General features: G+C 60.1%; 1 protein-coding gene across 2 annotated transcripts in view; it reads left to right on the top strand.

The window, feature by feature from the left end:
* Window positions 1-3,757: 3,757 nt before the first annotated feature.
* PCDH1 (protocadherin 1) overlaps window positions 3,758-22,919 on the top strand; it is a 53,017-nt gene continuing 33,855 nt past the window's right edge. For both annotated transcript variants that reach the window (XM_068417285.1, XM_068417286.1), the window contains exons 1-3: window positions 3,758-4,080; window positions 9,978-10,792; window positions 12,373-14,565. In XM_068417285.1, coding sequence (XP_068273386.1) covers window positions 4,017-4,080; window positions 9,978-10,792; window positions 12,373-14,565 — 3,072 coding nt within the window. In that variant the 5' untranslated portion in view covers window positions 3,758-4,016. The remainder of the gene's footprint in view (window positions 4,081-9,977; window positions 10,793-12,372; window positions 14,566-22,919) is intronic.

Raw genomic sequence — 22,919 nt, 5'->3', positions numbered from 1 at the left:
GAAAAGACAGCAGGTCTGTGTGACAAGCCCCACCATCTGTGCCACCACGCTGGCCGCAGCTCCTGATTCTGGGGACCTCACATCACCACTTGCTTGTCGACCCAGGGATCCACACGTGGACTGAAAACCCACCAAACACCTGCAAACCCCCCCGAGAAACACCTTCACCCCCTTCTCCTAGCTCATACCCATGTTTCCTCCTCATTTGCAGTGATATTTTGGGGAAGGTGGTCCCCGAGGAAAGGCATGAGTTTTTGAGGAGGTCTGTCATCCTCAGCCCCAAGGGTCCGTCCCAGTGTGGCAACAGTGGAGCCTGTGCGGCCCCAAGATGAGAGGTGGGCTGAGCACCGTGGGAGGACGAGAGCTCAGGGGCTTCCCCGACTTGCAGGATCTTTCGTCTTCTATCGCCACAAAGCCAGGCCAGATCTGCACTTGCAGCAGCCCACAGAAGCTGCCTCTGTTGTCTTATTTTTGTTATTTTTGAGAGGATATTTTAGCGCTGAGCACATTCCCTCCTGTTGCCATGGCAGCCGTGACAGGGGTTATATACCGTGAGAAAAATACCAAAATTAATGAGTGAGTGAAAGTGCAGCCGAGAGAAAAACAAGGTTAAAAAAAGAGTTAAAACAGTAATAAAAACAATCTCCCAATAATTTGGCAGCAAGCATCCCACAGGCAAGAGCGGCCGCGACCATCTGAGCCGTTCAGCCCCTCCATCGATCCCGGCGCGGTGGCCGGCCACCCGCATCCCGTGGCCAGTGCATCTCCTGGCCAGCACGGCGTGGTCCGGGGGATGCGCCTCTCCCACAGCATCCCGCATACGCCCCGGATCGGGCCCAAGCCGCCCGGCCCCTTCCCCCGCAAACCTGCAGCCCTTCATTACGCAGCAGGCGTGCGGAGGAGAAGTTCTTTAATGTGCTCATTTCCTCGCATTTGGGTTTTGAGGATCTTTTTTGTTTTTAATTGTAGGAACAAGCGAATTGTCAGAACATCTGTGTTATTAGCATTTGCTGCCCAAATCTGCGCTGCTGCTTCTCCTGTGGAGCCCAGAGCTGATGAGAGAGAGAGAACAGAAGAGCCTTTGAACTCCTTGCAGCAGACGGCAGCCAGGTTGCTGCGCGTGCCTGTTGGGGAGGGGGTATTTATTCTCTTGTAAGGTTCATTTGCTCTCCGTGTTTCCCTTTCTTCTCGCTTTCCCAGAGATTTAGCTGGATGCTCTTCCCTCGCAGGCTTTGTTCTTCTGACAAGGCCCCACCGGCACCACGAAGCAGCTGTCTCTGCGTGACGCCAGAGCATCCTGGCATGGGGTAACCACTGCATGGGGCAAAGCCAGCGCCTCCAGCAGCATCTCCAGGGCAGTGGCACTGCCAGCACTGGGGGCAGGCGGGTGGGAAGGATCTGGAGGGTCTCATGAAATAAGTCTGTGGCCAAAGCTGCGCTTTGATGGTTTCCCATCGCTTAGATTGGCCCTGCTTTCTGGGAAATGGAGATGACAAGGTAAGGATTGGTGACTCACACTATAACGCCCAAGCGAGGGGAGGGCAGGGAATGGCAATGCCAGCAACAGGCTTTCCTTGCTGTCAGAGGGCAAGGAGCACTCTGGGAGGAGCCTGGCCGCTTTCAAAGGCAGAGGAAGAAGGTAGAGACAAATTGCTCCTGGGATGCCAGGCCTCTGGTGGCATGGACGTGGTGTCCCGCCAGCTCCCCGGGCCATCAGGTGCTGCAGACGGCTTTGCCAGGTGGCTGCTCTGGGCTGGAGAGAGATGGCTTCTGAGGCTGGGACTGTTTTTCCCCCCACACTCTTAGAGCCCAGACCTGACTCTGAGAAACGTGCCTGAGCAGAGGCTGGGGATGGCAGGCACCAGTCCCCCCCAAATAGGTGTCACCTAGTAAACCGCGTTCCCGCACAGCTTCCCCGGCAGCTCCCTGCGCAGCACAGAGCACGGCGCGTGCCCAACGACTGCCTGCCTGTGCCTCTTGTGAAACGGAAACCTTTGGTCACCAGCAATCTCTCGAGTTTACCTCCACCGCTCCACAGACTGCCTTGGATCCACAGGGGCACTTGCTCGGTTCTTCCCTTCGCTATGGCTCTCCAGCCCTCCAGGGAGGGCTCCCACGTCTCCAGGGAGTTTAATTCCTTCCCTCTGTCCAGATCCTTGGTCCATACTTTATCAGCAGGGTAAACCCTGATGAACCCCACAGCTCCTTTCCCTGCCCTTCCACTGTGGGCTTTGACCTTCCCTGGGCTCTCACTTCGCATCTTCTGCTAAATCGCCTTCATGAGAATTGACACCCAGAAAAAAAAAACACACACAGACGCGGAGAAGCCGACATCTCCACAGCAGCAGAGATGGCCCTGCTACAGGAAAGTCTCGGAGGAGAGAAGGGTTTTCCACCCAGAGGGGATGACTCGCCAGCCCCTTTCTCTCGCCCAGCAGGAAGAAGCCTTGCGGGGGCCTGAGCTCCCTTTTTGCGGGGGGAAAAGCAGGACGATGGGGGCTGAGCCGGAGCCAGGGCTGGCTCGATGAGGCCAGCGCAGCCTCTAGATGGTGCAGTCATCGCAGCCGAGCTGAGCATGTGTGCGGCGATGGGAGCTGCGCAACAGGTTGGCGTAGCTCAGCGGGAAGCGATGCTCCCGTCCTCACGCTGTGGCCAAGCAGAAAGGGTTTCCCAGCATCCCGGCGAGAAATCTGCACTGCAACCGGCCAAGAAGGCGGGTGCTGCTTGGTAAGGGGGCCCTGCAGCCCTGTGGGGTGCCTGGTCCTTGCAGAGTGGCCAGGAGCCACCCCAACATCTCCATGGGAGAGCGCTGAGGCCTTTGGCATGGCCAGGCTGCGGATCCAGCCCACTGGCTGGGAGCACTGGCTCTTCTTGTGGTGCCACAGAGGCCAGTGGAGCCATCGAGGGAAGGGGCAGCCCTGGTGCACGCTGTCCCCAGGCCCCCTGGGACTTGCACTCACCCACCAGTGCAGGCGAGTGAGGACTCAGGCGAGTGAGGACTCAGCTGACGAAGGCACCACAAGGGCAGCCAGGAGCTCGCAGGTGCTTTCGGGAGCTCGCAGGTGCTCTCTGCTCCCGAGTCCTGACACCCTGCAATAAAAGCATGATTCACCGAGGTGTGACGGGAGGGGACAGTTGCTTTTCCAGGCCCCACTACCTCACCTGGGCAGGGCTGCGGGAGCCATTGCTTGCAGCCTGCCAGGAGCCCTCCTCGGCTGGGGTGGATCTGAGGAGGGGTAGGCACAGCCCCCCCCCCCCGGTGGGTTTGCTCCCACGGAGGGGCCCTGCCCTTGGCGCGGTGGGGTGCACTGCTGCCGGACCCCCTTTTTCCGTGGGGTGGGGCTGCTGTGTGCAGCGCCGGGTGGAAAAATAAATAAACGAATGAACGAATAGATAACAGGACGGGGAGGGGAGCAAAAGGAGAGACCCATCCCACACGTGAGCGAAAGTGTCCCCGGGTTGGAGGGGGTCCCGGGGGGCTGTGGGGACCCCCGCTTCCACCGCCACGGGGCTTGGCGCGGTGCCCGCAGCCCGGAGCCGGTGCGATGGGCGGGCGGCTCTGCCCGGTAGCCGGTGCCCGGGAGCCGATGCGCGCTGATCCCGGCCCCGGCTGGGCTCGGGATCTGATAAGGAGCCTGAGCTCCACCTCCCCGTGCTGGCGGCGAGAGGCGGAGGCAGCGGGGCGCGGGGGGGGGGGAAGGGGCCGTGCCTGCGCTGCGCTTCCCTTGCACATCCTCACACACACCGAGGGACGGAGGCGGGCACGGACGGAGCTGCCCACCGGGGCTGCCGCCAGCCCTGCCGCCGCCGCTCCGCCGGAGGAGCCGCAGCCCCGGCCCGGGGGAGGGGGGGGCGGTTCCCACGGGACAATTTTTTTTTCCCCTCCCCCTCCCTTTTTTTCTTTCTTTTTTTTTTTTTTTTTTTTTTTTTTTTATAAATTTGGTTTTCATCCGTGGATAACGATCGAGAGGAGCCGGGGAGGGTCGGGGAAGCCCGGTCCCGGCGGGGAGGAGGCGATGCAGGCGCCGCTGGATCAGCGCGTAAGGGACCGGCACGGAGCGCAGAGCCGTCCGCATCCAAGTAAGAGCTGCGGCAGGGCCGGCAGCCTCCGCCCGCGGCCGCGGAGACCTGCGGAGCTGTGCGGAGCGGTGCGGGATGCTCCGGGCGGCAGCGCGGAGCCGGGCGGCGGCGGCAGCGGGAGCGGTACTGGCCAGCATCCCGCTCCCCTCCGCTCCCCTCCGCTCCCCTCCGCTCCCCTCCGCTCCCCTCCGCGCCTCTCCGCGCCGGGCTCCGCGGGCAGCGGCGGCGGGCGGCTCCCGCTTACCGGTCCCACCCGGCGCTGCCACTTGTTGTGCGGAGCGGAGCGGCGCGGAGCGGAACCAGCGCCGGCGCGGGCAGGGCGGGTGGCGTGGGGTGGCTCTGGGTGTGCGGCTGTACCGGGGTGAGCGCGTGGGGTTTTTTTCCCCGTCGCGGGTGGCTGTGGAGGGGGGTGTGCGTGTCCCCCCCCTTCCACCGCGGGGTATGAGCGCGGCTGGGGGTGCGCTGGTGCGTGGGAGCGAGAGAAGTTGCGGGTGGGCTGGGAGGCGGCTGGGAGACAGGGTGAGCACTGGGTGCGGGGAGCGGAGCTGTGCGTGTTTGTGGGTGCGTGGGAGAGGAGCGGGGTGGAGGGGTCAGGCGGGTGGGCACGGCTGTGTCCGTGGCGGGGGGTCTGCGTGTGTGCGCGGGTTACAGGAGGGGTGTGCGTGTGGAGGAGCGGGCTGCGTGTGTGTGCGGGAAGCGGGGCGTGTGTTGGTGCGTGTGACTGCGGGGGGGTGTGCGGGTGAGTGTGTCAGCGGGGCGTGCGTGCCTGCGCCTGGGAAAAACCCCATTTCCCTGCCTGTACGCAAGGATGAGTGTGAAGCCGGTGCCGGGAGAGCGGCTCCCGTGTGTTTTCCGCGGGGGTGTGTGTGTGCAGCGTGTGTGTAAGTGTGCAGTGTGTGTATGTGTAGATGTGCAATGTGTGCGTAGGTGTGCGGGGTGTGTGTGCGGGGCTGGCGGGAGGCTCCCTGTTCACCCACCGGGGGCTGTGGAGTGCGGGGCGCTCCCTGGCCGGAGCCGGTGCTGCCGGGGTGCTGCCGGCTGCGAGAGGGACCCTCAGCCCGGGCAGCCCCCCGGGGGCCGGGGAGCGGAGCCCGGCCTCCATCCTCCCTCCCAACCGGTGGGGGCCGGGAGCTGCGGCTCCCCCCGGCACCCTGCGAGGGTGGGGTCCCGTATCCCCCCTCCCCAAGGTCCCCCCCAGCCCCTCCTGGAGAAGAGCCGTTCTCGCTGCTGCCGGCTCCCTGCGGCCCTGCCGGGGTGTTTTCAGGCCCGCGACATTTTTGCCTTCCCCCAAGACACCTCTCCAGGCTGGGATGGCGAGCGGGGTGGTGGCACAGAGGGATAGGAGCCCGTAGGATCCTGGAGGGGCCTTGGGGGACCCCCGGGGTGGGAGGATGGGGGCTGCCACCCTGGGGAGGCTCTGACAGGTCTCTGCCTCTCTGGCTGCTAGAGTTGGGAAGAATGTGGAGAAGGAGGCAGGAGGAGGGAGGGCCCTGGGCTTCGCCCTTTTTTCCATCACTGTGCAGCTCCTGAGAGATGATTTGGGGGTAAAGCTGTTCACAAGCGAGTGGGGTTCCTCGTCGCGGGGTGCTCCGGCTCAGGGTGCTTGGGCCCAGCCTGCATAAATGCCGAGCAGCCGCAGCGGCAGCCAGAGCCGAAGGAAACCGTGGGACGTGCCACAAAATGCCCAGGATTCAGCCCATCCGTGCCTTGGATGCAGGGCTGAACATCGGTGGCCGTTTTTTTGGACAATATGGTCCTTGATCTCAGCCTCTCGCGCGGAGTGGAACCGGTGGAGCCGTGATTAGCATCTGCGGCTTGCTGGGATGTTGCTCCAGCTCCGAGCGTCAGAGCAGAGCTTGGGGGGGTGGGGGGAGGATTAGTGTGCTCAGTGCAGGGTTTGGATAGACTCGTAAGCATGGCTCGGAGCCACGCAATCAGCCGCTGGGAGCAGCGAGAGGGTGGACTTTGGTACCCGTTCCCGGAGCGGTGCTGCCTTCTGTGGACCGGGGCCAAGGGGCTGTGGGAATGGCAGGGAGCACATGCTTGTTCAAGCAGTTGCTTAAATTCTCGGCGCTTTATAATCTCTCTCTCATTAGGGCTTGGTTTTTTTTTGGGGAGGATGGCTGATTTCTGTAGGATTTTGCATGCCACTGTCCTCCGAGAGCTTCCCAGTCATGCATTAAGCAGCGTGACTAACGCCTCTCTCATGTGGTTCAGTCTCTCTCACACTCTCCCCGTAGGGAGAATTGTGTGTGCGGAGGAAGAGTTGTTTTGGGAGGGGTTTTTGTTTTTAAGTGCTCTGTGCCCTGCCAGCAGGTCGGAAAAAGGTACCTGGCACTGGAGAAGAGAGTGTGGGATGGTCCTTAGATCCCATGGGAAAATAGCCTGGTACCTTGGACTGGCCCCTGGGAAGCCTCTGTCTCCTGCACAGACGTGCTTTTCCCGGGTAGTGGAGGCTTCCGCCTCCTCCTCCTCCTCCTCCTCACGCCCAGCTCTGGGCTCTCACGTCTGCGCTGTGTCATTCGCACCCTTAGGTGCCAAGCAGGATTCCTCACCCCGGCAAACCCAGGGCCCCTCATGCCCGCCGGCAGTCCCTTGCGGGGTGATGGTCCCACTCGGGTTTCCCAGCCCCTCTCCTCCTCCAGCCTTCCTGCTTTGGAGGTTTCCTTCACCTGTGGGAACGGGGCTTGGGTTCAGGCTCCAGCCCCGTTTTCAGAGCAGAAAGCGTGGGTGCTGGGCACCTTGGGGTGACTCCCTTCCTCCTCCAGCCTGGCCTGTTTCCAGCTCCCGGGGCCCTCCCTCCCGGCTCCGTCAGGGCCATGTGAGGCATCGCCCTGCGTTGAGACTTTCACCTTTACCTGCGATCTTCCACCTCACATCAAGGCTTAGTCAGGACGGCGCTACGTCACGGGCAGTCACGGCACAGCCGAGTGCGAACGGGCTTGTGCAAACAGTCTGGTGGTGGGTGCGGGGGCCTCTCCCAGCTGGGGCATCCTCCAGGAGCACCTTCCCAGCGGCTGGGGCTGCCCGTATTCCCCTTCTCCCCATCCTCGCCGCACAGCCATTTCTGAAGGGAGCGCAGGGCAACGGGGTGGTGAAGTTCAGCGCGGGTTCGAACACCCCGTGAAGGCAGTTGGGGGGGTCCGGTGTGAGCGCACACGCACACGTGTGTGACCCAGCTGAGGCGTGCGCGCACGCACATGGTGCAAGTACCCCCGCACGGGGTGACATCGCCCAAACACACACCCGGTGGTGACGGGGGCATGGGCGTGTGCTCCCCCCGCGCAGGCACACGCGTTGCTCGGGGCACACACACGTGCGCTCGGGGCAGGAATGCAAACGTGTGTCTGGGGCACGGCTGTCCCGATGCAGGCATGGATGTGCTCCTCGCCGTGCGTGCACATGCATTGCACGCCTACATGCCCTGCTAGTGCACACACGGGCACACTTTTTCCTACAGACACGCAGTCGTGCTCTGGGCAGGTGCACACACGCCCGAACGCTCATAGTGCACAGACGGATACGTGCACGCTCAGTGCAGACACACGCGTGTGTGTGCACACGCATTGCTGGGTTTTGCCTGTATTGATGCAGAGATGCGTTGCGTTTCTGCTCAGCTTCTTACCTCCTTCATCCTCAGCTCCGTGCAGGGATGGAGGAAGTCTTGTTTGCCTCTTCCTCCTGGGGACGTGAATCTCAGAGGTATCTGTGCACAGCGCCGGTCTGGACAGTTATGCGTGACCTCAGCAAGGTGGAAATACCTCTTCCCAGCGTGAAGGATGCTTGCAGGACAAGGGAGCAAGAGTCAAGCTAGGCTTCAGGACCATGGTTTCATCTCCAGAAACAGAGATGCATTTTCACTTACGGAGGGAGAACTCCTCTCTTCCGTGCCACTGATGAGGCACTTGTGAGGAAGCAGAGGGGTGGACAGACTGGGAGCTGCTGGTTTGTGGGAGGTACCAGGGTGGACAGTGCAGGGTGCTCCACTTGTTGAGGATCTGTACTGTGCTGAGGTCTGCACCAGGAATTGGGCAGTTGCGATGTGGCACCATGGAGGAGAGATGGTGGAGGAGCGCTCACCCGTCCCACAGGCTGGGTGCACACCATGGAGAAGAGGGAGCAGTGGGAGTGGCGAGAGAAGGTTGCTGCTGTGGGGCCATGGCAGATGCTTGTGGTTGTTGATTTTAGGGCATCCAGCCACTGGGGTTTCTGGGTGCCAGTGAGCTGGGCATCACCCACTCACGGCTCGGCAGAAGCTGTGTGGACCCTGGAAGAGGAAGGTGTGCTCCCAGGACGGAAAGCCAGGGGACGGGAAAGCTGGTGGCCAGGCACAGCACTAGGCAGAGGTTTGGTGACAGGGCGTGTGGCTTGGCGCAGAAGGGGACAGTCTCTATGGGGCTGGTGGTGCGGCTGGCACTGCCTCTGCTGTGTGCGCGTACTGGGAGGAGGTTTCCAGTGGCTGGGTGCCTGCAGTGCAGCGCGTGCAGTGTGCGTCCCTGCAATGCAGGGGGGCAGAACTTCTGTCACTGCCGCCGCAGCGGGTGGGGTGGGTACGGGCGCTGGGTGGGCAGCGTGGGGCTGCCCCAGTGGGGCGGGGTGGGCACGCAGCACGTGTGTGCAGTGTCCCAGTCTGGAGTGGGAGGGAATGGGAAGGAGCGGTGTGTCTGCAGTGAGCTGAGGGCTGTGGGGTTGCCTAGTGACTGCGCAGCAGAGGGGAGATGCTGTGGCTGCCATTGCAGTGTGCTGGGGCTGTGCAGTGCCGCTGCTCCGCGATGAGGCACGGGGTCTGTGCTGCAGTGCAGGGCAGGCAGCGAGTCTGTGTCCCTCTAATGCAGGGGTGGGCAGTGCCCCTCCTTCTGCGAGGGGCGCAGGTGGATGGCAGTGCCCCATGTGCAGTGCAGGATGGGCGATGCACTGGGCTCCTGCATCCCTACAGTGCTGGATGGGTGGTGCCTTCGTATCTCGCAGTACAAGGCTGGCAGTGCTTCTGTGTTGGCAGTGTAGGCAGGGCAGTGCTGCTCTGTCCCTGCCATGACTGTGCCCCGTGTCCCTGCGGTGCTGGATGGGTGGCAGCCCTGCATCCCTGCAGTGCCCTATGTCCCTGTGGTGCTGGATGGGTGGCAGTCCTGCATCCCTGCAGTGCCCCGTGTCCCTGTGGTGCTGGATGGGTGGCAGCCCTGCATCTGTGCAGTACCCCATGTCCCTGCGGTGCTGGATGGGTGGCAGCCCTGCATCCCTGCAGTGCCCCATGTCCCTGTGGTGCTGAATGGATGGCAGCCCTGCATCCCCGCAGAGCAGGCAGAGCCCCTGCCCCCTTTTTGGTGCTCCCATTTCTGCAGGGCTGGCAGATGCGTGCAGCCTCGGTGTCCCCTTGGTGCGTGGCAGGCAGTGCCCCTGCAGCGCATGGCACACAATGCGCCTGTGTTTCTGTGGTGAGAAGCTGCTCTGAGCCTGGCCGGCTCCCATCGGGTTGCTGGCAGCAGACTGCGTGCAGTCCACCCTGTTAGTGTGCCTCGTTGGGTCTAATTACAGTTTGCGTGGTGACGAAGAGGGTGGACAGTGGCAGGAGTGGCTTCCTGTCACTTGCAGGAAGCCAGGGCTGAGGTTTCAATGACTGGGTTGCTCACTCGAGCAGGGCGTTGCAGGAACTTCGCAAGCCGGGACCGGTCCTCCCGGACAGTTGCTTGTGGAGGCTGCCAGGGGACCACGGCTGGGGCCAGCTCTACCACACAAGCCCCTGAAGCCCCTTCCCTTCAGGGGGCTGCTTTGGGAGCATGTGCAGTCCAGCACAGCACAGCGGGGGGCACCCAAAAGGATATGCCAGGGAAGTGGGCTGGGGCAGAGCGGTCCCGGGGGCCTGGGGCTGCCTAACCTCCGGTGTCTGTGTCTCCTTGCAGCTCCCCGGCAGCGCAGGATGAAACCACTGGCATCCTGCTTGGGCCTGTGGCTCCTCTTCCAGCTCCCTGCCCTGGTCTCTGGGATGCGTGTGGTCTACAAAGTGCAGGAGGAACAACCCCCCAACACTCTCATTGGGAGCCTGGCTTCTGACTACGGCTTCCCGGACGTGGGGCACCTCTACAAGCTGGAAGTGGGGGCCCCGTACCTACGTGTGGATGGCAAGACTGGGGACATCTACACCACAGAGACCTCCATCGACCGGGAGAGCTTGCGTGAGTGCCAGCACCTCCTGCCCGGAGAACCCTGCTTCCTGGAGTTCGAAGTGTCCATCACTGACCTGATCTTGAACAGCAGCCCACGCCTGCTCGAGGGGCAGATAGAGGTGCTCGATATCAATGACAACACACCCAACTTTGCCTCGCCCGTTCTCACCCTCTCCATCCCTGAAAACACCAACATCGGGACGCTTTTCCCCATCCCCTTGGCCATGGACCGGGACTCGGGCCCCAATGGTGTTGCCTCCTACGAGCTGATGGCTGGTCCGGAGGCACAGGAGCTCTTTGGGCTGCAGGTGGCAGAGGATCAGGATGAGAAGCAGCCGCAGCTGATTGTTATGGGGAACCTCGACCGGGAGCAGTGGGACTCCTACGATCTGACCATCAAGGTGCAGGACGGAGGCAACCCGCCGCGGGCGAGCAGCGCCCTGCTTCGCATCACCATCCTGGACATGAATGACAACGCGCCCAAGTTCGAGAAGGCCCTGTACGAGGCAGAGCTCTCTGAAAACAGCCCCGTGGGGCACTCTGTCCTCCAGGTGAGTGCAGGGGCTTTCTTCTCCTCCCCAGCTCCCCTCCTGCTTGGCTGCAGCAGGGACAACCTGGGGAGCATTTATATGGCTGCTTGCTGCCACGGTTCCTCAAGGGGGGAGGGACCCTAGAAGGGTTGCAAGCCATAGGAGCTCACAGTGTCACCTGGGGCCAGCGGGCAGGCAGGTCCCTGGGATGTCACATCTGCTAAAAGATTGGAAAGGATGCGTGGGAAGGTGCAGAAAAGCGGGGGCTGCAGGACACGACCGAGGGGCAGCAGCAGGGCTGGTGGGTATGTGGGAGCAAGGCTGGGGGTTATGGGGAGGGCTGGGACCCGAGATTCACGGGGAGTCTGGCTTCATGCCAGACCGGTCTCAATGCTGCCCACAGACAAGACATAGACCCTTTCATAAGTTGCATTCCCTTGGCCGCTCCATGGAAACCGAGGCTCGCACAGGAGATGGGGGGCAGGCAGCATCCCTGCTGCCCATCTAGGGGGGCTGCCCGTGACTCTGGGGGTCCCTTGGTGTCTGCAGGGGCCAGGGGATTTGCACCATTTCAGGCAGTGGTGCAAATTGGTCTGGGGAGCCCGAGGGGGTGGATCTCGGTGGATTTATCTTGGATGGGGCATTGAGATGATAGTAGCTGACATCTGTTTATCTGCAGCTTCCATCTTAATAAGCGGAGCGCGGCCAGCTCTCATCTGCTTGCTAATTCTGATGTGAATTTTTTAAGAATTCATTTTTCACTGTTAAGAGAATGGAAGTTGGAAGCAGATAAGGGAGCCGCACGGCCGGGAGGAGAACGGGCTGAGACGCCGCTGCTGCCATTGCTCAGCTTTTATCTTGCAGGGGGAAAATGACTTCCGCCTTTTTTTGTGCGTGGAGGTAAAAGGTGGAATTTACATTTAACAACTTTCGTTCTCCATCCAAATCTGCTGAGCAAGATAACGGCGGAGCAGCAAATGGTGCAGAGAAGAGGCTGCTCGGAGAGCCGATTAGGGAGGCAAATGTTAGACAAACCTCATCTTCTTTAGAAAGCAAATAATAGGCGTAGAGGCAGGTTTATGGAATGCAGAGCTCCTGAGGGGCGGGCAGGGATGGCTGGTGCCATGCAGAGCTTAGCCCTGATCCCCACTTGACTGCATCCCTCAATGCTGGGATGGAGCTGCTGCAGCTCCGCACATCCTCGCCTCCCTCCTCCTCATCCTCACCTCCGCCAGGCAGCTGCTCGAGCCCCTCTTTGAGGAGGGTTTTGCGGAGCAGGCACAGCCGGAGACGTCCCTCCACGCTGCTGCCTGGGCAGCGGCACGGGTTCCCGGAGGATTCCCTGCGTGCTGGAGCTGGCTGGGAGGGGAGCGCAGCCAACCAGCCCAGCCGGTTTCTCCAGAAGAGCAAGGAAAAGCCTCCGTGCCTGAGGGCCGCTCCCAGCTGCTCCGCCGGTCCCAGGCTCTTTGCCCCGTAGTCCTTGGCCCCAGAAGAGGAAATCCTGGTTTTTCCCCCCCAGCCGCAGCGGGCAGCGCGGCGGTTCGCGGAGGTGCTCACACCGCCTTGCCCTCCTGCTCACCGTTTCTCCCTCCATCCCGCAGGTGAAAGCCAACGACTCGGACCAGGGCGCCAATGCCGAAATCGACTACTCCTTCCACCAAGCCTCCGACATGGTACGGCGGCTGCTGCGCCTGGACCGCGCCACGGGGCTCATCACCGTGCAGGGGCCCATAGACCGTGAGGATGTCAACACCCTCAAGTTCTCCATCATGGCCAAGGACAAGGGGGCCAACCCCAAGAGCGCCCGCACGCAGGTGGTGGTCACCATCAAGGACATGAATGACAATGCACCCTCCATAGAGATTCGGGGCATTGGGCTCGTCACCCACCAGGATGGCATGGCAAACATCTCAGAGGATGTGCCAGTAGAGACAGCAGTGGCTCTCGTGCAGGTGTCCGACCGAGACGAGGGTGAAAACGCTGTGGTGACCTGCGTGGTGGCTGGTGATGTCCCGTTCCAGCTGCGGCAGGCTAGTGAAACAGGGAGCGACAGCAAGAAGAAATACTTCCTACAGACCACCACGCCGCTGGACTATGAGTCGGTGAAGGAGTACACTATTGAGATTGTGGCGGTGGACTCGGGGAACCCACCCCTCTCCAGCACTAACTCTTTAAAGGTGCAGGTGGTGGACGTGAATGACAATGCGCCTGTCTTCAGCCAGAGCTTCACCGAGGTGGCCTTCCCCGAGAACAACGAGCCCGATGACCTGGTGATGGAGGTGAGTGCCAGTGATGCTGATAGTGGCTCCAACGCCAAGCTGGTTTACTCCCTGGTGACAGACCCCTCCTCCAAGGGCTCCTTCACCATTGACCCCGACTCTGGGGAGATCCGGGTGAAGGCGGTGCTGGACCGAGAGCAGCGGGAACGCTATGAGTTCTTGGTGGTGGCGGCAGACAAGGGCAGCCCCAGCCTCAAGGGCACAGCATCTGTGGCCATCAATGTCATGGACAGGAATGACAACGACCCCAAGTTCATGCTGAGCGGCTACAACTTCTCAGTGATGGAGAACATGCCGCCCCTCAGCCCTGTGGGCATGGTGACGGTGATCGATGCTGACAAAGGAGAAAATGCCCGCATCCAGCTGTCGGTGGAGCAAGACAACGGGGATTTTGTCATCCAGAATGGCACTGGCACCATCCTCTCCAGTATCTCTTTTGACCGGGAGCAGCAGAGCACGTACACTTTCCGACTCAAGGCGGTAGACGGTGGGGATCCTCCCAGGTCTGCCTATGTGGGGGTGACCATCAACGTCTTGGATGAGAATGATAATGCTCCCTTCATCACTTCACCCTCCAATGCCACCTACAAACACATCCTGCCCCACACCAGCCCTGGCCAGCAGGTGAGCAAGGTCAAGGCGGAGGACATTGACTCTGGAGTAAATGCGGAGCTGACCTACAGCATCACAGGAGGCAACCCCTTTGAGCTCTTCCAGATCTCCCCGCACAGTGGAGACATCACCCTGGAGAAGGAAATCCTGCGCAAGCACCATGGCCTGCACCGCTTGGTAGTGCGCGTCAACGACAAGGGCAAGCCCTCGCGGCATGGCACGGCGCTGGTGCACTTCTACGTAAACGAGACACTGGCCAACCGCACGCTGCTGGACACGCTGGTGGGGCACAGCCTGGACACACCGCTCGACATAGACATCGCCGGAGACCCCGAATACGAGCGCAGCAAGCAGCGAAGCAACATCCTCTTTGGAGTCATTGCCGGCATCGTGGCCGTCACGCTGGTCATCGTGCTGGTTGTCCTGGTGCGCTACTGCCGGCAGCGGGAGGCCAAGAGCGGCTACCAGGCAGGCAAGAAGGAGACCAAGGACCTGTACGCACCCAAGCAGGCCAGCAAGAGTGGTAAGAGCAAGAGCAAGGTGAAGAAGAGCAAGTCTCCGAAGCCGCCCAAGCCCACGGAGGACGAGGAGGAGACGGGGCTGCAGAAATCGCTCAAGTTCAACCTCATGAACGACTCTGTCAGCGACAGCCCCCGAATCCACCTGCCCCTCAACTACCCTCCGGGCAGCCCAGACCTGGGTCGCCACTACCGCTCCAACTCGCCGCTGCCCTCCATCCAGCTGCAGCCTCAGTCGCCCTCTGCCTCCAAGAAGCACCAAGTGGTGCAGGACCTGCCGGCCACCAACACCTTTGTTGGCACCGGGGACAACAACTCGACGGGCTCCGAGCAGTACTCGGACTACAGCTACCGCACCAATCCCCAGAAATACACCAACAAGCAGGTAGGAGAGCTCATCCTGAGGCCGGCAGCGGCCCCCCCCCCTGCACCGGGGAGCCATCTGGACAGAGGTGTGGGAGTGAGCGTGGACTGGCCCCCAGCCCTGCATGCGTGACCTGGGGGGCTGGCAGAGGACTACCTCCGGAGCCGAGCCACGGAGCCTGGTCGTGGGGCGGGGAGCAGATGGGGAGGGTGGCAGGGGGAGGCCCAAAACTGTGAGAGCCCATGTCAGAGCGCCCAGGGCTGGGTCTTGGCGGCACTGCCTGGGTGACGGTGATGTGAAGGGTGCTGCATGCGTGAGCCTCTGCATGGGGAGATCTGGGGAGCGAATCCCACCCGCCTGGGTCCCTTTTGGGGACTGGCTCTAAGAGCACCGAGGAGGGCAATGCCCACCCTCCCATCCATCCCTCTGCTTGGGCTGACTCATGGGGAGGAGAGACTGGTCCTGCTCCTGCCACAGCTCTGGGCATCCAGTCTCCAGCCCTGCCCCTGTCCAGGGAGCAGCGAGGAAGGTACTAGTCTTGCTGTTGCCAGCCCAGCTCCGCTGGTGCAGCTGAACCTTTCACCATCCCTGCACAAAGCCACCCAAAAGGGAGTTTTGCACCCGCTGTGGCTGCCCAGGCAGGTGGGGCTGGGTGGGGGAGCAAAGCTCTGCCTTTTTCCCAAGCTCAGGGTCTGGCTTCCCCCAGGCTTGGGCCCTCTGCCATAGCCGGCGCGACAAAAACCGGGCTTCCCTTAGCGCGAGCATAGGGCCCAGAGCTGTGGCTCTGCGGGAGCAGTGCTGCCACCGCTGCGGAGGAGGAGAGCGGATCCCGGCGGCCGGGGTGCTTCCTCCAGGCAGCACGGGGCCAGCCGTGTGCCAGGGCTGGGGTCTCATGGTCAGGGCCGGAGGAGCAGGGCACTGGGGTCTCTGCTGCGTGCTGCGGTCGGGTCACTGCTCTTGGTCTAGCCGGGGGTTTCTGCTGCGTGCGGGGCAGGGCGGAGGTCGGTCTTGGCTGCGGATGGGGAAGGGCTGCTCGCTGGTGTGCACTGGAGCTTGGAGCTGTCCCAGGAGGTCGTGCGATGAGCCCGGAGCTTGCAGGACCCTCTTTCCTCGGGCTATCTGGCCAGTTAGCTTGCACCACGTTTCTGCTTTGGCACCTGCCGGGTCTATCCTTAACTAGCTAGGGAGGGAGAGGGGGGACGAGTGCCTGTGGCTTTGCCTTCTTCCTGGGGCCCCCCCGTAAGTGAGGACCACCCACTTCCCCACCGTGCTGTACCCTGTGGAGACCACTGCTCCCTTCCTTGTATCCCGGTGAGCGGCAGGCTGGGCTCCTGCCGTGGGGCTGAGCTCAGCTGCCCTGTTGGATTTGACTTCAATAAAGTTTTCTATTTTTGACCGGTTGTGCCTTATTTTCCCTGATGCCCCTTGTAGATGTTCTTGCTCCCAGCAATTTCCCAGGCATATTTTCCATGTCCTTGGCCACCGGCCCACCCATGCCCCACAGTGCCCAGAAGTGATGCTCACATGGGCCAGCCATCTCCATAAGCCCTCCACCATCCCCCATCATGGCCAGTCCAGAGGCCTCATGGTGTTGTTCCCCTTCCCCAGATAGACATCTTCCATCTCCAGTCACTGCCCGGCCCTCTAAAGAGACAGTTTCCTGCAGGACATGGTTCACAACACACGCGTGTTCATACACACACACGTGTGTGTGCGGACATGGAGGCAGTCTGAGCCACAGACCAGCCAGCCCAGCTTTCTTCCACCACAACATCCCCCTGCATAGCTTCTCCTGGTTCATCCCCATGTCCTTTTGAGACCCACCCATGTCCCATGTCTCCATGGAGGAGGAGATCCCTGCCACGCGGTGCCTGGCTAGCGTGACCCAAATCCCGCCGGCGAGGGCTGGAAGACGCCTGCCTCTCGCCCGCCGCAGTGCTGGAATGAGGACGCGTGCGATTGCAGATGGAGCCTCGGTGCATCAGCAGCGCCGAGGGGAAGCACCTGAAGCAAGGTGCTCGCCCCACCCCGGGATGCAATGGGCACCCTTGCAGAGAAGGAGAGGTCCTCCCGGGCAGGCTTGCTGGCGGCGGGCAGGGCTGCGGGAGGGCGATGGAGCCAGATGGCCATGCTCCCCATAAAGATGTTTCTACCCCTCCTGGTGGGCAGGCTGGGGGCGATGCTGCTGCCGTGGGGTTTGCTCAGGCTCTTGTCTCCCGCAGGCTGGAGAGAGGATGGATCCTAATAGGCAGGAGCAGTGCAGCAACCCCTTCCCCAGGCCCTGGATGGGGCTGTCCTACACCCCTCTCCCTCCAGCCAAGCATCACATCTCAGGGACCCCCTCCCTGGCCACCCCTTCCTCTTTCTCATGTTTTTTCTTTCAAACTGGGGCAGACACCCCTGCGCCCGTCACACCAGCTTCACCTCTTCCCCAGGGGCTCCAACCAGCCACACCGGGCTGCTGGAGAAGAGGAGCTCTGGCGCTGGGAGATTAGATCATCCGGGGAAACCAGTGGTTCTGGCTTCGGTGGTTTCAGCCCTGTGCCAGCCTTGGCTCTCACAGCCTCCTAGTTTGTTTTGCTAACAGCATAAGGTTTTATCTTGAACCGTCCAGGAAGTGTCTGGGCCTCCTAGGCAGGCAGGGCTGGGACCTGCGGGGAGATGCGATGGCTGCAGAGGAGGAAAGGAGGCACCAGCAACCACCTAAATAACTAGTCCCTGAGGGGCTGGGCAGGGCAGTCTGGGGGCTTGGCTCAGCGTTGTTATCTGCTTCCCTTTGGGAACTTTCTGAGAAAAGTTTCCCTTCCTTTCTTGTCCTCAGCAGCTCTTTGATGAACCTGGGGTGAGAACTCCACCTCTCAGACGCTGGTGTGGGGAGCGCCCGTCTCCCAGTCTGCATTCTTTGGGATTTTTTTTATAACCGGGAGGACTATGCTACATCCTTTCCTGGCTGCACGAAACCAAGACTGCCCCAGGACCTCACAGCCCCCCACCATCTGAGAAGCTGGCTGGAGTGGCGTTAATGTCAGCGTGCTACTGCGAGCTCAGCAGAGGTGCCTGCACCTGCCTGCAGGCTCAGGAGCACGAAGCTGTATTAATTACTCTCTGCGGGGGCTGGAGGGGGGATAAAAGGAATATTGTAACTGTAATGGACAGAAATGAAATTGTCTTGTTTTAGAATTGAGCTCGGAGTCTCCATAAATTGCAGGTTTAGGTGTTGGCAGATGTCTGGGAAAGTCTCCTACTGTCCTGGGTCAGTGGATTTTCTCAAGGTCGTTCACGTGGAATGAGCTGATAAATGGATCCAGTAACGAGCTGCAGATGGAGCTGAGGGTTCATGGGGGACCTGCCCTGTTTTTCCCCAGTTCCAGGAAGATGCTGTGCTGGGAGCAGTTCCCAGGCACTGCAAATCAGATCCTGCTCCGGGGATCAATTGCACTTGGTTCAGATCTGGCTCTGGCGTGCAGAGACCGAATGAGGGAGCGTGTTGGTGAGGTCCCGGGGGCTGCAGCGCGGGGGCTGAGCCCTAGCTGTGCTGGGAAGAGGGGCTGGGCTCTGCAAAACAACCGTGAGTGCACAGCAGCTTGTGAGCATCAGTGGGGTGCTTGTGGGAGCTGGGGGAGCACAAAAGGGTGTGAGGAGTGGGCTGTACGTCGTGCTGGCTTCTGGGGAGGTGGTGAGGATGCTGAGAGCCCCATGAGCAAGGCAGTGGCTCCTGGCAGGTCTGTGTTGGGGACTTTGGTTTATGGCAGGGAGGGGTGCCTGTGCCTGGGAGAGCACCATGGGGCATTTGGGACCTCGAAATGAAGAGCTTCAGCCATGGGACACAAGCAACCCCATGGTACAGCCTGGCCCTGTGCAGCCAGAGACAGCGTGGGTGTGCGCAGGCTGTGCTGCAGGGGGAGGTGACAGCGGGGGGCTCACAGCCTGTACCCCACAGAGGGGCGGTGCGGGGGTGTGCGCGGTCGCTGTGGCAGGGGGGTGGCACAGGCACGTGTACAGCCGGTGCGGCGGGGGCAGGTGATGCAGGGGGTGCAGCCTGTGGCTCCTCGGGGAGGAGGTGGCACACGGAGGGGTACAACCCCCGTGCCAGAAGGAGGTGGCAGCGGGGTGGGTGCAGCCTGTACTGCAGCAGGAGGAGGCATGGGGGGGCACACAGACGGTACCATGGGGTTATGCACAAGCTGTACTGTGTGGAGCGGTGGCAGTGGGGTATACGCAGCCTGTACGCTGCGGGAGGTGACAGCAGGGTGTACATGGTGTGCAGCCTTGGGCAGGTGACGACTCCTCTGTAAGCAGCATGTCTGCAAGGAGGCCGTGGTGCTTACCGTCCGTGTCCCATCGAGGAGAACATTGGGTCTCTCCTGCCTGACAGTCCTGGGCCCCACCAGCGCTTAGAACTCATCCTTTGCTCCCTTGACAGCTCGCCCAGCCTGTGCTACCTGCTTGGGGCTCCTCACATCCGTCTGGGCTGCCTGGGTGGCTTGCAGCTCTGGCCGGTTCCCCTCTTCCCACCCTGCTGAGCCAGATGCTGCTCATTCCTCCCTGCCCTCCTCTTGCTCTCGCTTCTCAGACCCCCGGGCTCTCCCCTGCCCGGTGCCCGTGGAGCCAGTGTTGGTCTGTGGTAAACACGGCCTTCCCTAGCTTGGATCTGGGGGACTTCTCTTCCCCCCCCCCCCCACCATCCCCTCTTTTCTTTCACAATTGTATCTGCTCCTCTCCATCCCTCTCTCCTGATCTCTCCCCCTGCCCTGCTTGGGCAGTGACTTCCCCGTTCCCTGTCGTTTTCCCCCTCCCCATCAGTCTCTCCTGACCGTCTGTCTGCTGGCCCCGGTACAGAGGGATGCTGAGCCCTCCGCAGCGCAGGGCTGAGTCCCTGGCTGGCTCCAACAGCCGAGCTGTGGCTCCTCTGCGCGATGAAAGCGCTGGCTGTGTGGGCAGCCGCCCCGTCCAAGCCGCCCTGATTGATATTCCCAGCACCGCTCTGCCCGCTCGGCCGGGCTCTCAGCTGCAGTGCCGATCCCTGCGCGCACAGACCAGCCTGGAGCGGGGCCCAGCCCTGCAGCCTGCTTAACGGGTCACCCAAATCCTGGGGAAAAACCCCATGCTGCCACGGGGTGTGTCCCCGGGCACAGAGAGCAGCCGTGGATGGGGTGAAGGGCGGAGGGTGGGATGCAGCTGAAGGGGGTGGAGGGTGGGGTGCTCGGGGGTGAGGACAGAGCTGGGATGTTCTGGAACAGGATGGAGAGGAGGCTGGGGTAATGAGAGGGTGCGTGATGTAGGGCAGGATGGGGTAGGGTGTTGCGGGGGAGAGCAAGGGCTAAAGGATGCGTGGAGCAAAGGGGCACAGAGCAGCTCCGTCCCTGAGAACTGCGGCAGCTCGAGGCAGGGAGGGCAGCCCCAGGAGGGCGTGGGGCAGCAGCGAAACAGTGAACACTGTGTGCTTGTGTCCCCAGAGCTGGTGTCCACCCGGGACCCCCAGTGTGAATCGTGTGCAAGAGCTGTGCACGGGCTGACTCTTGTGGGGCTGTGCTGGGGTGGGTCACAGAGAGCAGGAGCTCCCCTTCATGGTTTGTGGGGTCTCGGACATTCAGCCCCTGAGGTACCCTGCCACACTTCTCTCTTGCTGACACGTTCTTTTGAATGCTGCCCCTGGAGCTGAGCCCTGTGCCAAGCCCAAAGCACCTTCCTCCCCCTCCACCTTCCATCCCCACGCATACCTGTTGTGTGAGGGCACCTGCCCATGAAACCCTGGGCACAGCCCATCCCCATGGGAGAGCTGTACTCCTACGTACTGCCCTGCAAGCCGGTCCATCCAAGCTGCAGTTACACAACCCAAGCTCTGCTCTTGGGAGAAACCAAGATGGTGGATGGAGATTACTCCAAAAGGGACTCTTCCCACAGTCCTCTGCTCCTTCAGTGCCTTGGGAAGCACACAGCCTGCTCGGCTGAGACAGAGAACATGGGTGAGGAGAAGCCTGGATGCAGGGACACAGGCCACCTCTGGCACCTTTGTCCTCCCTCTTCTTGTCACCTCTGGCACTAGTTGCAGCATCCATCAGTCCAACCTGGATGAAGCTCGATCTTGGTTTCACTTCTGGGAGCTAGGGTCACGTGCGACTCGAACTGCTCAGCCTCCCCCGCCCCGTAGGTCTCCCAGTGACCTTGTCTTCTCGCTTACTTTCTGGACTTTTCTGGAGGTCTCAGTCTGCACCCTTGAGGACCTGCTTTCCATATCCCACCAGTGGTATAGTGGGGTTCCTGACTCAACCCTGTGGCTGAGAGCACAAGAGGAAGAGGAGGTCAGACAAAAGAACAGAATGAAAACAACTCCCCAAGATCCCTTAAAAACATCTCCTAGTTGTTTTCCCTCGATGCGTTCCTGTGGTGTCAGCTGTTTACTGCCTCAGCCCTTCAGATGCTCACAGGAAAGAGTGGGTGGGAGAGTAGGTTTGTGGCAGTGACCTGTTAGGAGGGCAGGAGAAACCTCATGCCTTATCTCATCGTTTACATCCATTTTGGCATTCACAGCCATGCCTTGTGGATCCTGCCCAAAGATCCCTATAGATGGCCCTGCCCCGGGATGTAAACATCCTTCTGAGCACCTCTTCACTTGCAAAATACCTGCCTCTGACCTACTATCTAAACGTGGCACTGCTGGGCAGCCATCGATCTTGGCAGGTTTCATCAAAGCTGTCTTTAGAGCCATCATTTTGGGAGGGCAGCAAATCACCACCTCTCCTTTGGAACTGATCCTGCTCTGTAGTGAAGTTGTCGGAGCAGAATGGCCTGATTCAGCTCCTCCGACACATCTCTGAAGGCCCGAGCAACCTGAAGGCCTGGAGCTATTTAGCTCCCGTGTGGCCTGGTTTTCACATGCTCAAAACTCCCTCATGCTCTTGAGCAGCTGCAAAGCTGCTGCCAGGGAGACTCAGGCAGATATCCATCCCTGCTGTGGGGGGAACTTCTTGTCTGAGCTCTGGACTGAGACCGTGCTCTAAATGTCTTGCTAATGTGATGTCTGATGTTCCTCTTACACTAATCTGTTAATCTTCCTGCTTCTTCATCAAAAGCACTTAAGCCCCGTAGAAAGCAAAGTCAGTATTTCAGATGTCTGAAGAGCCCTTCGTTATTCTTCAGGCTAGGCAAGACCTCTCGGGGTGTTGTGATTCAAGGCCCTGCGAGTGCCTGAAGGAACTTGGGCTGTTTTTTCCAAGGGTTTCAAGTAGATCACAGTTTATTAGGGACTATCAGGATGTCTCTTGCCCAGGGAAGAGAGCTCAGAAACCTTCTCTAATGTTCAGGAAATTTTTCTTGAACCATGATCTGCGAGGTCTGGCACAAAGACAGCTCACCCAGGGTTTGAGGACAGGGTAAAAGAACGCTGTCCTCAGCTTGTCCATAGCAGGGGCCCTGTGCCAGTAAGAGTGATAATGCCAGCACAGTGCAGGCAAGCTAAGTGGCTTTAACAAGCCTTATAATATTACTTGTCTTACCTGTTTGATCTCTCCAAACGAAGGCGTCTCTTACCCAGTATCATCATTCATCATTAGGTGCAGGTCGGATGCAGACCACTGAAGTGAGGGCTCTGCTGGTGTCTAGAGCATGTTGCTGCACTGACTTACAGAACAGAGTCAATTCCTTGACCAAGCAGGAAAAGCTTCTGCCCTTTGCCTATGGAAATAGAGGTGGTTAGAAAACAGGGTTGTCATCAGAGGAAAATTTTCAATTTGAAAACAAATCAGCAAGACCTGACAATTTTTTTTTCTATTTTGGCTCAAGTCAATCAAAGGATATAGATGTATAAATATATATATTTTTCCTAATAATTTCTAAAGGCATGGTTCTGACTGACCTTTTTGAATTTAGCTTCATAATTAATACTTGGCTTGAATTGTGAAGTGAAAGCTGCTTTTGCAAGAGCATCATTTTTTCATTTTTACATGTCAGCAAAGATATCCCCCCTGCCCCAACTTTGAAACAAGAAACTCACTTGAAAAATGATCTGATTTCAATGAATTGACATTTTTTCCATGCAAAATCTTCCATTGGAGCATTCTTGGTTATCTCTCTTTTTTTTTTGAGTCACGAGTCTCGGCTTGGGACCCCCTGCTCTCCCCGGAGCTTTCAATACTATCTGTCAGCTCCACTGGGTGCAACTGGGAGCCAGATTAGCTCATTATTTTCCCAGCATTATTTCCCCACTCTACAGCTGTTGGATTCCTTGAGGGCTTTGTTCAAGTGTTACTCCCAGTCCTGGAACCTTTTTCTCCTTGGGATCTTCAGATGGTTTTAACGTGATTATGAGACCTCCTTCTGTGTCCTGAGCAATTTCCGCTCTATACCAACTATCTACAAAATGGCTCTATTATCAG

Source organism: Nyctibius grandis, chromosome 22 (assembly GCF_013368605.1).
Source record: "Nyctibius grandis isolate bNycGra1 chromosome 22, bNycGra1.pri, whole genome shotgun sequence".
Taxonomy (NCBI): domain Eukaryota; kingdom Metazoa; phylum Chordata; class Aves; order Nyctibiiformes; family Nyctibiidae; genus Nyctibius; species Nyctibius grandis.
The sequence above is the reverse complement of the archived record's forward strand: the minus strand, read 5'-3'. Positions and strand labels throughout refer to the sequence as shown.